Here is a 14,905-nt window from a genome sequence, read left to right as displayed (position 1 = left end):
GTTTGTATTAGACTGTAAATTCTTCAGCCACACACATACACACACACATCCGGCCCCCACATCATGTTATTGGACGTCAGTACCCAGGAGTCGGTGCTGTGGACTGGGTTGATTTGTGTTTGTCTGCCCCTCGGGCTGGTTCCGTGATTTAAAGCCACGCTTTCATAATTTGTTTTTCTGTTTTTTTTCCCTCTCTGCTTATGTTCATCTCCTTTTTCCTTCTTCTTTCATGCTACACACATCATCCAACCAACCGTCTTCTGAACTTCATCACTTCTACTGTTCCTTACCACAAAAACTTCTTTGAATTTTTCTATATACATTTACCCCCCTGTTTCTTTCTCCTGTGTCCTTCATTCAATTCTATTCCTCATTCTTTTTTCCTGTTTTTTCTCTACCCATCACCCACCCTCCTCGTCCCACTGTAGAAAGGTTTGCGGACCCTGGTGGTAGCATGTCGCCACTTCAGCCCGGAGGAGTACATTGATGTGGACAGGCGTCTGAACAGTGCTCGCACCGCGCTGCAGCAGAGAGAGGAGAGACTGCAGGAGGCCTTCAGCTACATAGAGAAAGATCTGCATCTCCTGGGAGCAACGGGGGTGGAGGACAAGTATGGATACTTAAAAAATAAATTGCAGTATACTGTTGTTGTCTTTCCCGTAAACCATTTCTCATCAATGATTTAATTTAAGTCTTCTATGTAAAGAATTAATCTAGTCAGTTTGTACGTGCATTGCAAACAGATAGCACAGTGCTTTTTACCCTCTATGCTGGCCCTTTATAAAGTTGTTTACTTCATTTATGATTTATGTAAATTGATGCATATATATATACACAAACAGGTAGATTTTGAAATTCGCTTGGGGAACACACTTATTCACTTACTTGCCGACAGTGAGAGCGGAAGATAGTTATAATCAGTGTGTGAACTATATTGTGTCATTCAGGGGAGCTCAAATTTTTTTAATGATGAATAACCATCATGCCTGAATCATACATCCATAATGGTCTAATTTTACGCATGATCCATGATAATGAGAATGCAGAAAAGTAGAAATGCATGTTAAAAATAGCATATATCGTCAATATTTTAGAGACCTTGGGCTCCCCCAGGCTCCCCTGTAGTTCACACCCTGATTATAATGCTTTCAGCTGTATATGTTAAATATGAAGGTAAATCCAGCAGGTGATTAGCTTAATGTAGCGTAGAGTAAACACTGGAAGCAGGGAGAAAACGTTTGCCTCGCTCTTTCCAAAATATAAAAAGATGCACCTAGCATGTAACTTATGAGGTAATGTGTTATTTAGTGTGCATTAGAGTTGCTCATAGGCATATTTTCTGCTATAATAAGCTTTTCGCCTGCTTGCTCTAGTTTCTTATTCAGCTTATTGAGAGGCACGAGAGTTGTACTGATCTTCTCATCTAACTTGCATCATGAAAGGGTGTCGTGAACTATTCTATTAAAGTAAAGGAAGAGGTGATTGACTGTCATCTGTAAGCTGCTTCAGCTGCCCAATTACGATGTTATTTAATATTTAACATACAGTACAGTATGATGTAAACTTATGTATGGATAAACAACATATAATTATTGTTAGGATAGTCAAGTCAAGTCAGATTTAATTTATGTTATGCCCACAGGGTTTATATATGGCCCTCTATCCTTAGACCCTAAATAATAAACCATAGTTAGCTTTAATAACAATCTAGGTTGACAGTATGTTCTGTATGTTTCCTTTGCATTTTTTCATTTTCTGTTAATAGAACATCTTGCAATCAGCTTTATTTTTAACGTACACTCAATAAAAACAAGAACTTTTTATAAAGGTTTATACAGCTACTTGGATCTACAGTGAAGCACAGAAAACTGAACCACTATTTAAAATGTTGTTAGTGTTTTAAAGTGTTAAAAGCTACGCGAATTAAAAATAGTTTGATGTAAAAGAAAAACTGGGGCATCACAGTACTCAAGGAAACACGCGGGGCAAAAACAGGAAAAACACATCGGGAGGGAGAATCTTCATCAAAAGGATAGTCAGCGGAGGGAGAGATGGAGACGTCACCTCATTGAACCTCGCTGGAAACGAATGTTGATATGTGTTTGCATGCGCTCACCATCTGCTCCTCACATAAGCCTCTCGCTTCTCCCACTCTATTTATCTCTCTGCTGTCTCTCTCCTCTCTTCCCAGCTCTGTTTCTGTATCTGGAATGAATTCCTCCTCAGGCACACATGGTCACAATCAGATGATCACCATTACAGACGAGAAGACTAAACCATTCTTTTTTTCCCTCAGTCTAATAATAATAAATCTGATAGCTGTGGTACTATTAGATTATACTCAGTGTCTATTAACCTTCTTTTATCCTTCTTTTTTGGGAATATTAATTGCTGTCGCACAGATATCTGATAAATTCTGTATTCTCATAAAATCAGTGCTGTCTGATTTCAGTGCCATTTCTCACCCTCTTCTTCTCATCAAATGGAAATAGGATGGGCACTCTAGGATGCAAAGACTTAGAAAAGCTTTAACTCAAAGTTCAAAGAAAGTTCATTTTAAACTCAAACTGCTTTTTCTCAATGTCTAACCATAATGCATATTTTACAAGGTGTGTGGGTGAAAAGAAAATGAATCATGAACTAGTTCCAAGAGTAGTTGTGTATTTGAGTATGTGAATTTCTCATCATAAGCTGCAGTTTGAACACTTGAGTATTGAGATATTGCCAGTATAATGTACTGAGTCTGTGCTTTTAGTCAGTGCTTTAATTAATGGGCACCATCTTTTCTTTGACTATGAATTTTTCAGGGTTTGACAGCATTAAACCAACTGCAGTTAAAAGTTTGGATGCCAGCTGGTGGCATCACCCGTAATAAACCAGCAGTATAACTGAACATAAGAAGCACTGAACCCGTAGAGCTAAAAGGGTTTATATTACATATTTATTCTGCATCTCTCTCCCTCTCATCTCCCTCAGACTCCAAGACAAAGTCCAGGAGACCATTGAGGCTCTGCGGCTGGCAGGAATTAAAGTATGGGTGCTGACGGGGGACAAACATGAGACCGCGGTCAGTGTCAGCCTGTCCTGTGGTCACTTCCACAGGACCATGAACATCCTGGAGCTCCTGCAGCAGCGCTCTGACAACGAGTGTGCCGAGCAGCTCCGCAGACTGGCTAGGAGGTGAGTGTGTGTGAGACAGAACTATGCGGTTGAGGGCTGGGCAATGATGTTATGTCGATATAGTGATATTTTATAGATATTGTCTCAGATTTTGGATAACGTGATATGGAATAAGTGTTCATAGTGTGATATTTGATTCTGCCCATATCAACCAGCCGTAGTGTGATTTTGCTTTTGACTGTGTGATGTATATCTTTACGTCAACATATTTGCTCACAGTCTGGACCTAAGCTTGCCTATTATTGAACAAAGTAAATATACTGTATTTCAAGGTGGTAAGGCCTAATAATCTATGTTTCAGCAGAAAAACAATGCTGTAGTTAAATAACTAGAAGTATAAAAAACAAGAATGGCTGACAAAGTGTTAAAAGAGTTTTAACATGCTCTTACGCACTGTGGTTAAAGTGTGATCACAGGATTCAGCAGACAAGGCTTCATTTAGGTACATGCTGAAGTTTTTGTGTGTGTTACTTTCTGGGAAGGTTTAGCCCTTTAAGTGGGCCTAAATATATAAATTCTGTGTTTTGGCCCCTCCACAAACTTGCCATTGATTGAGGAACCTGTCAGAATTTTAATATGCTCTATATTGATAGACCTATAAAACATGAAGAGTCTGTTTTAAAGCAAAACATTAAGTATATGTGTTAAATAATAAACAAAAAACCCACATAGAAAGACAGCAGTAATTTATCTTTTTACCCTTCTCCTCTTCTTTCCTGCTCTTTTTCATCTCTCTTTCTCGCCATGTGTTCCCAGGATAAAGGAGGACCATGTCATTCAGCATGGGTTGGTTGTGGATGGAGCCAGTTTGTCTTTAGCGCTGAGGGAACATGAGAAGCTCTTTATGGAAGTGTGTAAAAACTGTTCAGCCGTGCTGTGCTGCCGCATGGCCCCACTGCAGAAAGCTAAGGTACCAACCTCTGCAATACACACACAGCCCACCCCCTAATTAATGTTTTTAATGAGTGAGAGTGCCACCATCACTGATAACATTTAGAATTTGTCTTTCTTTTTTGATAAAGAGTCATGATTGGAGAAAATGGTGCTTATAATATTATTTAAAGTATTTATTGTACTTCTGTTCTAACTTAACCAAGAAAGTGCTATTTAATTTTAGATTTTTTTCCTACCTCTTTGAGGCCTTGACAACATTAAAAAATGTTGGGGTTTTTTTCAATGGCCCTAAATTTTATGTTTTACAGACCTTATTCAGACCTCATTTGTTCAAAACTTTTGAACTAGCATGTTTTGAGACTCATTCTTTTTGTGTACAAGATGAAAAAATGAAACTCAATTTCAAAAATGTCTCCAACAGGATCTCTTATGTCAGCAGTGATTTGTGTCTTTCTTTGTTGGTTATACACTAGCCCGTGTATCTAGCAACCATAATGCAATCTGATGGTTTTTTTGTGCATTACATACCTCATACAAGTGGTAAAGATTGCCCAAAAAGTTTGGATTAAATAGATTTTGTTCTCGATCAGACATCATGACACAAAGTGACCTCTACAGAGGAGCAGACCTACAAAGGGTTAAAGCTGAGTCAAGTTATGAAAGTCTTACATATGTGCAGTTACTGTTGCCTCTCACGTTGTGTTGATGATTCTCTGTCCAGGTGGTGCGTCTTTTAAAAACATCTCCAGAGAAACCCATCACCTTAGCTATTGGGGACGGAGCCAATGATGTCAGTATGATACAAGAAGCCCACGTGGGAATAGGTAAACACTCCTCACAGCCACATGAGATGGTCTCAAATTCTGTCTCTGCAGCGTTTCCTCCAACATGTCTGTGTGTGCACATGTCTCCAGGTATCATGGGGAAGGAGGGTCGTCAGGCCGTGAGGAACAGTGACTATGCAATTGCCAGATTTAAGTTCCTGGCTAAACTACTGCTCGTCCACGGTCACTTCTACTACATTCGAATATCTACGCTTGTACAGTACTTTTTCTACAAGGTAAGATTCTGCACTGGGTACAAAATGTTCTTAAATGTTTATCTGCACCACAGCTGATAATATTTTTTTTACTGATAAAGCATTTTTAGAAAATACCAGACCCACACATCTTAATTTCTTTTTAAGGAATTTAAATGCATTCCCAGGGCAGAATAAGTTAATAAGAGATACCAGCTCAGCAGCTTTTCAGTGATACACTATTTTCAGTTCGTGGGTATATACAGGAATCACCCTGTCTCATATGTGTTTATGTAATACACCCTGAGCTACAGAAAAATGATTTTATATCAGCTGTTAACAGGACTGTGTAGATATGCCTTACACCCCAAGTTTCAATAGTCTCCTTTCACTGCAGTGTTTTTAATGTTTCTTTCCTGCACTCTTTGTTTTTTTATAGAATGTGTGTTTTATCACGCCCCAGTTTTTATACCAGTTCTTCTGTCTGTTTTCACAACAAGTAAGTCTTATTCTCTCTTCATGTCCTCCACTATCTCATATGTCATTGTAGTTTTGTTTGTGGTTTTAATGTGGCACAGTGTCTCACTGTCTGAACATTATAACTGTATTCTTAAATATGTTTCTTTCTTAGAGTAATCTTGAATTTGAATTAAAAGGTTCAACAAGCAACAATTTTGTTTGATTCAGTCATGACTTTTATTTAATGTTAGGTGTTGTGTAGAGTTGCTTTAATATTCAAATGTTAGATGCCCCACTTTGCATTTAAACTCATCAAATATTCATGTGCAGTTACTGTTTTTCTTTTTTTTCTCCCCTCCTGCATATGTATATACTTGATATCTGCTCATGTTAAACTTAAAGCCAATAAGCTGATGTTGAATGAAACTCTGGCTCTGTCCCATTTAGACTCTGTATGACAGTGTTTATCTGACACTGTACAACATCTGCTTCACCTCGCTGCCCATCCTGGTGTACAGTTTGTTTGAACAGCTGGTCCATCCACACGTCCTGCAGAATAAACCGGGCCTGTACAGGTAAGATGGTGTAATACCTGTGTGCACACTATGGATTTGTGTTGACTGTTTGTAGAGTATTTTCCAGCAATGATCGCACTAATAGAACATTTATGTAACATTTAAAATAAAATGAAGCAGAATAACAAAGTTGGCATATGCATAATATTTGATCCATAATTCATTAAACAAATTCTAAATAGCTCTGTAAATTAAACATGAAACATGAGTGTGAAAAACAAAAAAACATGTTTGGGTCAGGAGCAAATAAGCGTTGGCAAAATGAACACTTAGAAAATATCTTTAAAAAATATTTTTCAGGTCTGTTCAAATGTACATTTTGTATTTTTGTTGATTTTATATCATTTGAACATTTGCACAATTCTTTACCAAAGGTTAGACTGAATGCTCCTGAAAATGTCAAATGGTGTAACCACAAAAGAATGATAAATATTAAATATTTCATCCAACTACAGTGTATTTAAGTGGACTTATAGAAATAATTACTTCATTAAAAAAATGTAAATGGTTCCTGATTTAAATGATTCCCCAGATTAAATTTAAGATTTAGAAGTGTTTTCCATTATCTTTTTTTTATATATAAAAGTTAGATCATGCCAAACTAGTTGATATGGTGTTTTATTGAGAATTTTGCATTTTTAAGCAAGTTTAATTATTTGATACAAAGTTTTTATGGTTACACCACTTAGACATTTTTTTGCCATAATCCTCTAATATATTCTCTCAAAACAAAACTAATTTGAACCCCTTTTAAATTTGACTAAACCACATGGACACAAAAAAAACCCATCATTGACCCGTTTATATCTTACAGAGACATCAGCAAGAACTCTCTGCTGTCTTTCTGGACGTTCCTGTACTGGACTCTGTTGGGCTTCTGTCACGCCTTTGTCTTCTTCTTCGGCTCCTACATACTGATGGGAGAAGACACCACACTTATGGGGAACGGGCAGGTGTGTGTTAGCGTGTGTGTGATCTACTGTATGCTTTTACTGTCTCCATTACAGAATCCCGAGACATGCTGAGAGGATTTCCCAGTGTTTTATGTTATGTATAAACAAATGCAGGACAGCTAGCTATGTGTGTACATGTGTCATTATTATTGACGGGGCTGGTTGCCTGCTCGTCTCTCCGCAGTCACTCTTTCCCTTTAAACTCTCTTTACTCGTCTGTCTCACCTTAATTCTCTCTTCATTTTGTTTGCCAACCTTTCATACAGTCTGTTTGTCTCTATTACTCTAATAGCATGAATATCATTCACGTGTTAATTAGTAAGTTCTAATAATTTTGCCTTGTCTTCTTCTAACATCTGTGTGTCTGGTATCTCTCCATATCTTTGCCCTCTTTTTGCTTTGTCTGACATTTGGTATTTCAGAAAAGACTTTGGTCTCTCTCTCTTTCTTATCTTTTTTCTTCTATCTTTTGTTGATTACTCTTTTTTTTCCTTCTGCCTTCACGCTGTGCATGTCTTCAGATCTTGCGAGCTAACAGGCAGCTGGTAAGAGTCTGCTCTACAGTTGAATGCATGTCTCTGAAGGGGGTTAATGAGAGGACTATCAAGATTCCTCAAAATGTTTTTGTGTTGGCAACAACACCGTAGTATTAGAGAAATCCTTGTAGCTACCGTATGCTTTACAGTATACTTTCATTAAGTTTAAATCCAGTCTTGTACGATGCTGAACCACAAAATGCCACACAGGCTCTGTTTTCCTCTCTCTAAACATTTGAATGAGCTGTGTTGGTACTTATAAAACATTCAGTGGCTCATTGATCCCCGATGATTCTTGAAAACTATCATTTTGGATTCCTCCATTTTCTCTTTGCTTTAATTTAGTGTTCATTTCTTAGTTCCATGTCTCTTATTCCAATGCAGTATTAGTCATTTATTTTCTGGTGAAAAACGTGATGAATTCTGTATTAATTTACTTTGTCGAGCACACACAACAGACCACAGCAAAAGCAAGCAAGCAAAATTTTGTTATAAAGCACCTTTCACAGACAGCAGTCACAAATATGATATATTAATATTCAGAAAAAAACTAATCAAATACAATCATATAAAAGTGGGATAAATAAAAACAAGCAAAGGGAACAGATATATTTGTCAAGTTAAAACATAAAATACCACAAACTACCAAAATGCCTGACTGAACAGATGGGTTTTTAAGTGCTTTTTAAATGAGTCCACAGTATCCAAGGACCTCAAGCTTATTGGGAGACTGTTTCATAGCTTTGGTGCTGCAGACTGGAAGGCACGGTTTCCCTGAGTCTTAAAATGTGTCTGAGGTACACTAGCACCACCAGTAGTAAAACAGTATATATAATAATAGTATATAGCTTTGTCTCATACAGTAAGTCATTTTTTCAAACCGAGGACATGTTTGGGACCCTCTTGTACAAACTAAGTTACTTTTGGATTAATATATTTATAATTAGTTAGAATACCAAGGGACAGCTCCTACTTTCACTTTAAAATGTAAAGAAAGTAAATATAAAATGCAAATAATATAAATGATAAATACGGAGTACCGGTTGATTTGTGGTACAAGTAAAGTATAACTTGAATATTGTTCCTTTAACTGTCCCAGAATTATTGTCCATTTCCTTTAGTGTCTCTAGAAATGCATCTCATAGATATATAGAGAAACATTTCGTACTCCACTCACTATTAGTTTTCAGTGCTCCAGCAGGGGCCTAAATTGGCTGGCAACAAAACAATCCCCCCCACAGCTCTCAACCTATAAGTAGAGTGATTCTCATAGCAAGCGGTGGCGTTATCAGAGATGGGCACGCTGTCGGAGGGCGAGGCCTCATTATAGGAACCTTAATACAACACGACTTGTTAACTGAGGCCGATGCTTGCTGGATGTTTTTTTTTTTTCTCCACACTGTATCTGTAAACTCGAGGATAACTCTGCTCAACTGATTCTACTACTCTCCTAACTTCCAACTTGTATCCATATTTGTGGTTTGACTTTGACTGAAAAATTAATAATAATAATAATATTGTGCTATGTTAGCAAAATAATTCATATTACCAACGACTTTGACTTCAGCTGGTATCCATTATTCATTGTAGTGAAATGCCAACAAAATGTCATAGATTTCTATTTGAATGATTTGCAACCTTTTACTAACCGAATAGTGAAGTAACATCATGATTATTAGTCAATTCTTGAAAACAGGAAGAAGAAATTGCAAGTTATATAAATAGGTTGACAACACAATGATCTTACCATATATTGTTATATTGCTAGGAAGTGAGTCCATGCATGTTAAAATAGCCACTTTTTCACTGTGTTATACTGTTGACCATTTTATTAACAGTTTTGTATCTGTTTTACAGATGTTTGGAAACTGGACCTTTGGAACGCTTGTCTTTACTGTCATGGTCATCACTGTCACATTAAAGGTACATTACAGCAAATATTAGACTTAGCTCATCAAGTGGTCAGAAACACATTGCAATAGGATAATCATGATGCTCTGTCTACTAAAAATAGGTGGTTATTTTCAAACATCATATCCATAATCCATTGATAAACTCACCATCTGTCAGCGTTGTGTTTTAGCAACTTTGTGTTTTTTTTCTGGCCACCAGAAGTTGAAAGCTTTAAGCAGCTTTAAGATGATTGTTACTGTGTGTGCTGGCTGTAAGCTGGGTAACACGTTTAGGTCGACAGGGACACACATGTAGTGCTGCTGTTGTTGTTATATGAAATATTGTGTGTTGTGAAGTATTAGGATGATCTCAGTGGCCATTAACTGGCCACTGAGATCATAGCTTTTTTCTCCCTCCACTGTGTGTGTGTGTGTGTGTGTGTGTGTGTGTGCGCCTGTGTGTGCGCCTGTGTGTGTGTGTGTGTGCCTGCCTGTGTGTGTGTGTGTGTGTGTGTGTGTGTGTGTAATAACAGCTTGCGTTAGAGACTCATTTCTGGACATGGATGAACCATTTTGTGACGTGGGGCTCGATTGCCTTCTACTTCATCTTCTCTCTCTTCTATGGAGGCATCATCTGGTGAGAATAGCATCTTGGTTTAGTTTCTTTAGCTTTTCTTATACAAAAATGCAGGTTTTAAGAGATAAACTGAGATTGAGTGTTTTGCCATGGTATACTACCTAGGATTTACAACACGTTTAAAATGAGGTCCTTACATTTGTTATTTGTTACATTTGGAGCAGTTTTAGATGTGACATAAACAGCATAAAGGCAGTTATCTTAAATGACACTCGCATTAAAAGTTTTAAATCATACTTGCAGAGGGAAAATAAAATTTGCATTTTTCAATATTCAATGATACTCGTAATCATTTACTGCTTATAAACATGGAAAACTATAGTAAATACACTGTATACAGTACAAAAGGACTACTAATATTTTGTCAGCATTGTGTTCCTTATGAAACGTCGAAGGAGAAGAAGACAACAAAAACACTTGCACTGCATTTAATGATAAAAGGGCCATCAGACAGATGCTGTCTCGTCTGACAGCCTCTTTTTAACAGACTGTGTTGCTCACTTATTGCTCACAGTATTGGATTATTTTCCTCAAGTTAACGTATTGTTCATTTGAATTTGGCTGTTTATTAAAAAAAAAGTTCATTAAACACATATACTTTCAGTCGAGAATTATTAGGCTGCTTTGTTGCTTGGCAGAGAAATCTTTAAGACTTTGTTTGGATCAGCAGTAAGCAGTGATTATCTGAAAGTGCGTTGGATTGATCGGATCAATCTTAATCACTTAACCCAGTCCAGACAGCTCACAGACTGGTTGGAGCCATTCTGGAAAATATTGGGCCATATTTAATATTTGTGGTCTGGTAGCTGCATGGGTCCTGTACTGTCTGGAGACAATGAAATAATTCAAAGAGAAAGGCCAGTGAGGTCTGAATTTACAGTTAGAGGGCAAAGTGAGCCAACCACCTCCATAAATATTTTGAAGGGTTTCAACAGTGCCTCCATCCTAAAGCCTACTCCAGTCAGTTCCTGTATACGCACTGATAAATGTTTCTGTTACTTTCAGACAAATCGACTTTTCCCACCACTGATAAGAAGCATACAAACTTACAGTCTTTCCCGTTCAGCATCAAATAATTGTCTCCCCTCCCCCTCAGGCCGTTCCTCCACACCCAAGACATGTACTTCGTCTTCGTGCAGCTGCTGTCCAGCGGCTCAGCCTGGTTCGCCATCATCATCATCGTCATAACTTGCCTGTTTCCTGACATAGTGAAGAAGGTGTTCTACCGACATCTGCAGCCCACCAGCACACAGAAGAGTCAGGTAGGATGGGGGTGGAGGGAGACGAGGACTTATAAAACAAGTGGGAAATGAGAGTGTGTGGTAAGAAAACACCTCTGGATAAGAATGAGCTTTTCTATGGTTAATTGCATATGGTTGCAATCAAAATAAAATAGGATTTAAAGAGACATCATCTGTCTAACTTTGGGAGGTTTTCTCTACTTTTCACACACCCTGAACCCTGCGTCTGACACCAAAGTGCAGTGTACAAACTCTTGGTCACTACAGCTCTTAAATCACTGTTTAATTGAGCACCTCTTTGTATGATTGTGCTCTTGTCTTGGACATCCACACCGCATTATAACTACTCTGTAATTGGTAGATGTTATCCATATCCAAAGCTGTCTTTGCTCATCTCTTCTCATGGTTTGTTTGTTTAAGCCCAATTTAAAATACTTGTCATTGTAGATTTTAGTATTTTCTATAAGGTCTGTAAATCCAATCTCAAAAGTGAAACTTATTCAAACTTTCAGAGCTTTTGCATTAGTTTTAACTAGCTATATAATAAACTGGCAACTAATTATATATTACAAGACTTAGATAATATGGACAGAACAGGTCCCGTCCCAAAAACTTGATGAGCAGAAGCAAACTGTAGACTTACTGATCATCAGTGTCTTGTTTATTATAGTAAGAGAGGGAGCGTGGATTATGCAAGAGAGATTCCTCAGTTGGAGTAATTTGCTTTTTGAAACCATGGATCTATACAAAGATGCTCTTATTAGGTTCAAAATCCAAGCATGCATTCATAATTATGTGCTGAATAATGCAATGTATTCAGTTGTGTTGAAGTGGCTTTTTCTCCTAATTAGATCAGATGAAGGTAATCTCCAAAGCTGTCTTTGCTCATCTCTTTTCATGGTTTGTTTGTTTAAGCCCAATTTAAAATACTTCGTAGATTTTAGTATTTTCTATAAGGTCTGTAAATCCAATCTCAAAAGTAAAACTTACTGAAACTAAGGGCACTTTCACATCAACAGCAGTTGGTGCGCACTAAACAGTCCATTCGGACAAAAAGCTCTTAGTTCGGTTTGTTTTCATTGGTGTGAAAGCATCAATCACACTCAGGTGCGCACTAAATCAAGCGAACCGAGACCTCCAAAAAGAGGTGGTCTCGGTCCGCTTGACTCCGCACCAAATGCCGACCTACCGGAAGATGAGGGAACGTCAATCGGACCAATCTTGATTAGTTTGCAGGTGTGAACGTGGACCACACCGCAGCCTGTATGCTACATAGTAACAACTTTACTGCCTGGTGCGGACCAAATAATCAAACTAGTGGTGTGAAAGCACCCTAATGTATTCATACACACAAAGCCAAGCACACTCCAGTCTTTAAAGTGTCTCCTGTGTGCTTTGATGGATTTAATATTTATTCCCTACTTGTATCATGAAAAATGTGGTAATTTTGTGTCCGGTAATGTTACAAGTGACTGGAGGGGGAGAGAGAAATCATCTAAAAATGTCAAGGTAACTCAAAAGCTAGGCAGTGAGTAAAAGAAAAAAAGGTTTGGGTTTCATGTTGTTTAAGGTCATGAGTATCTCACTTCTTTACAGGAACAGCATGATGTTCATTTGCACAAACACACACACGCATACCGCATGACTTCCTTTTGATCCACTACATAGAAATGTATGCACACATACACAAACACACAGTGGGCATGGTCACCTCTCAGCAGACCCCATGTTGTTAGTGTGCTGATTTGTCCAGCTGGAGACTGTTTGTGTTAAATCTTACAGTATATGTTCGTCCTTTCAAAAACTCTCCTCTTGTTTCTAAGAAAAAAAATTAACTAGCCTTTTCAAATCCGTTGTGTGTTGTTTGTTGTTTCTGCTCTAACCTTTATCCCATTTTGTCTTTGTGTGTGTGTGTGTGTGTGTGTGTGTGTGCGCGCGCCTGTGTGTGTGAAGAGATTTTACAGTATGCTTGATTTCTAACCTCTCTGTGTGTCTATGTCCTCTTCCTCCTATCCTTTTGTCTGTATTCTCCTGGTGTAGATGTATTCCAACCGCGTGGCAATAGGTGATGACTTCATCGCTCTGCAGCCTCTGTCCAGAGCCAAGAGCCAGCTGGGCAAAATTAGGTAGAGGAGATAAGATAGATTCAGCCCCGAGCTTAAAAATACAGCTGAAAATCAATTCAAATAACACAAGTATCCCTGGAGTGCTTTATTGAAAAGCAATATTTCTATATCAGTATTTTTTGTCTTCTGTATATTAAAGTGAATAGAGAGGCCTTTCCTGTTTGCCTGCACTGATGCCGCTCTCTCTAAAATTTCACTTCCTTTAGTTTAGAATATTTTCTCAGGCAAACCACCACAATGCCTGTTTTTATATCTTTGAGACATCTTACCTTTTTTCAGGAACCCATAACAAACTACATAGTTCAGTGCAGTCATTAGAAGACTAAAATGACTAATAAAAGGATTTTACATAGTGTGCATAATATTCTCTCGACAACTAATTGGTGTACTTTTTTTAGGCAAATTTTGAGACCTATCTTTTCAAAAATACAAATGCTTTGATATGTGTATTGTCAGATAGGTCTGTGATTGTTATAAAAAGTTTAAAATTAGTTTAAACCAGTAGATTATATGGGTTTGAATACTCTGGATAGCCTCTAAAAGGTAGAAACATTGCTTTATGGAACAAGCGCTCCACCCTATAAATATTTGATCAATGCTTAAATGTTGATTTCCCAGTTCTGGACTTGATTTAGTTCCACTGAGACCTGTTTCCAACACTGGCATAATGCTGACTGCAGAGATGTGCTGTTAGTGTTGGAGCAGGGCTTCTTTTTTTGTGTGTGTGTGATTCCTGTAAGTGCATGCTGAGACAAGCCAATCAGCATTCTCCGTGATTGGGATCGGGGAAAAATAGTAATGCAGAAGAATGTGACATAAAGCATTTCACCCACCTGCATGTCTTGCATTTTCATCGAGAGGCTGGTATTAAAGAATGTGACCTCCACCACTCCTGCGTGTTACAGCATGGTACAGTCATTACTCACTCTACTGCATGAATGAATGAGTGGATGAATGAATGTCAAAAACACTTCAGATTCCTTCCGATTCCCGTTTGCGGTCCTGAGTCGTAATTTAAGAAGCACCGTTCTGACTGTGATGTTCTGCATCTGCATCAGTGCTAAATCAGAACTGGTCAGACCTGCCTGCTGACCATCAGTTAATGGTCTTGTCCTACAACCCCAGTCTGACTTGCCACATCAGATAGTCGCATGGTGCAGCCCATCAAATCATCCCCTTTATCTCTGGCATGGTGCATCCTCTTGACGTTTACCCAACCAAACACCCTCAAACTGGTTCCACCACCTGACAACTCATGTGCAAGTTGTCCACTTGCATGTAGAGAACAAGACTGATACTCCTCAACAGCTGCATGACAGACTCTTGGACTGTTCTGGGCTGCCTTGTACAGCAGCATGATGCTGTCGCCCTCCTAGAAGCATGACAAGACAGCT

The 14,905-nt window shown here is 38.3% G+C and overlaps 1 protein-coding gene across 2 annotated transcripts in view; it reads left to right on the top strand.

Moving 5' to 3' along the window:
* The window catches only part of atp11b (ATPase phospholipid transporting 11B (putative)), a 59,837-nt gene that overhangs the window by 30,279 nt on the left and 14,653 nt on the right, over positions 1–14,905 (top strand). For both annotated transcript variants that reach the window (XM_053321846.1, XM_053321845.1), the window contains exons 18-28: positions 429–610; positions 2,977–3,180; positions 3,937–4,090; positions 4,796–4,898; positions 4,989–5,134; positions 5,532–5,591; positions 5,999–6,126; positions 6,941–7,079; positions 9,473–9,538; positions 10,041–10,144; positions 11,241–11,406. In XM_053321846.1, coding sequence (XP_053177821.1) covers positions 429–610; positions 2,977–3,180; positions 3,937–4,090; positions 4,796–4,898; positions 4,989–5,134; positions 5,532–5,591; positions 5,999–6,126; positions 6,941–7,079; positions 9,473–9,538; positions 10,041–10,144; positions 11,241–11,406 — 1,452 coding nt within the window. The remainder of the gene's footprint in view (positions 1–428; positions 611–2,976; positions 3,181–3,936; positions 4,091–4,795; positions 4,899–4,988; positions 5,135–5,531; positions 5,592–5,998; positions 6,127–6,940; positions 7,080–9,472; positions 9,539–10,040; positions 10,145–11,240; positions 11,407–14,905) is intronic.

This window comes from Scomber japonicus, chromosome 7, assembly GCF_027409825.1.
Source record: "Scomber japonicus isolate fScoJap1 chromosome 7, fScoJap1.pri, whole genome shotgun sequence".
NCBI classification, from domain to species: Eukaryota; Metazoa; Chordata; class Actinopteri; order Scombriformes; family Scombridae; genus Scomber; species Scomber japonicus.
This window is presented reverse-complemented; position numbering and strand designations above follow the sequence as displayed.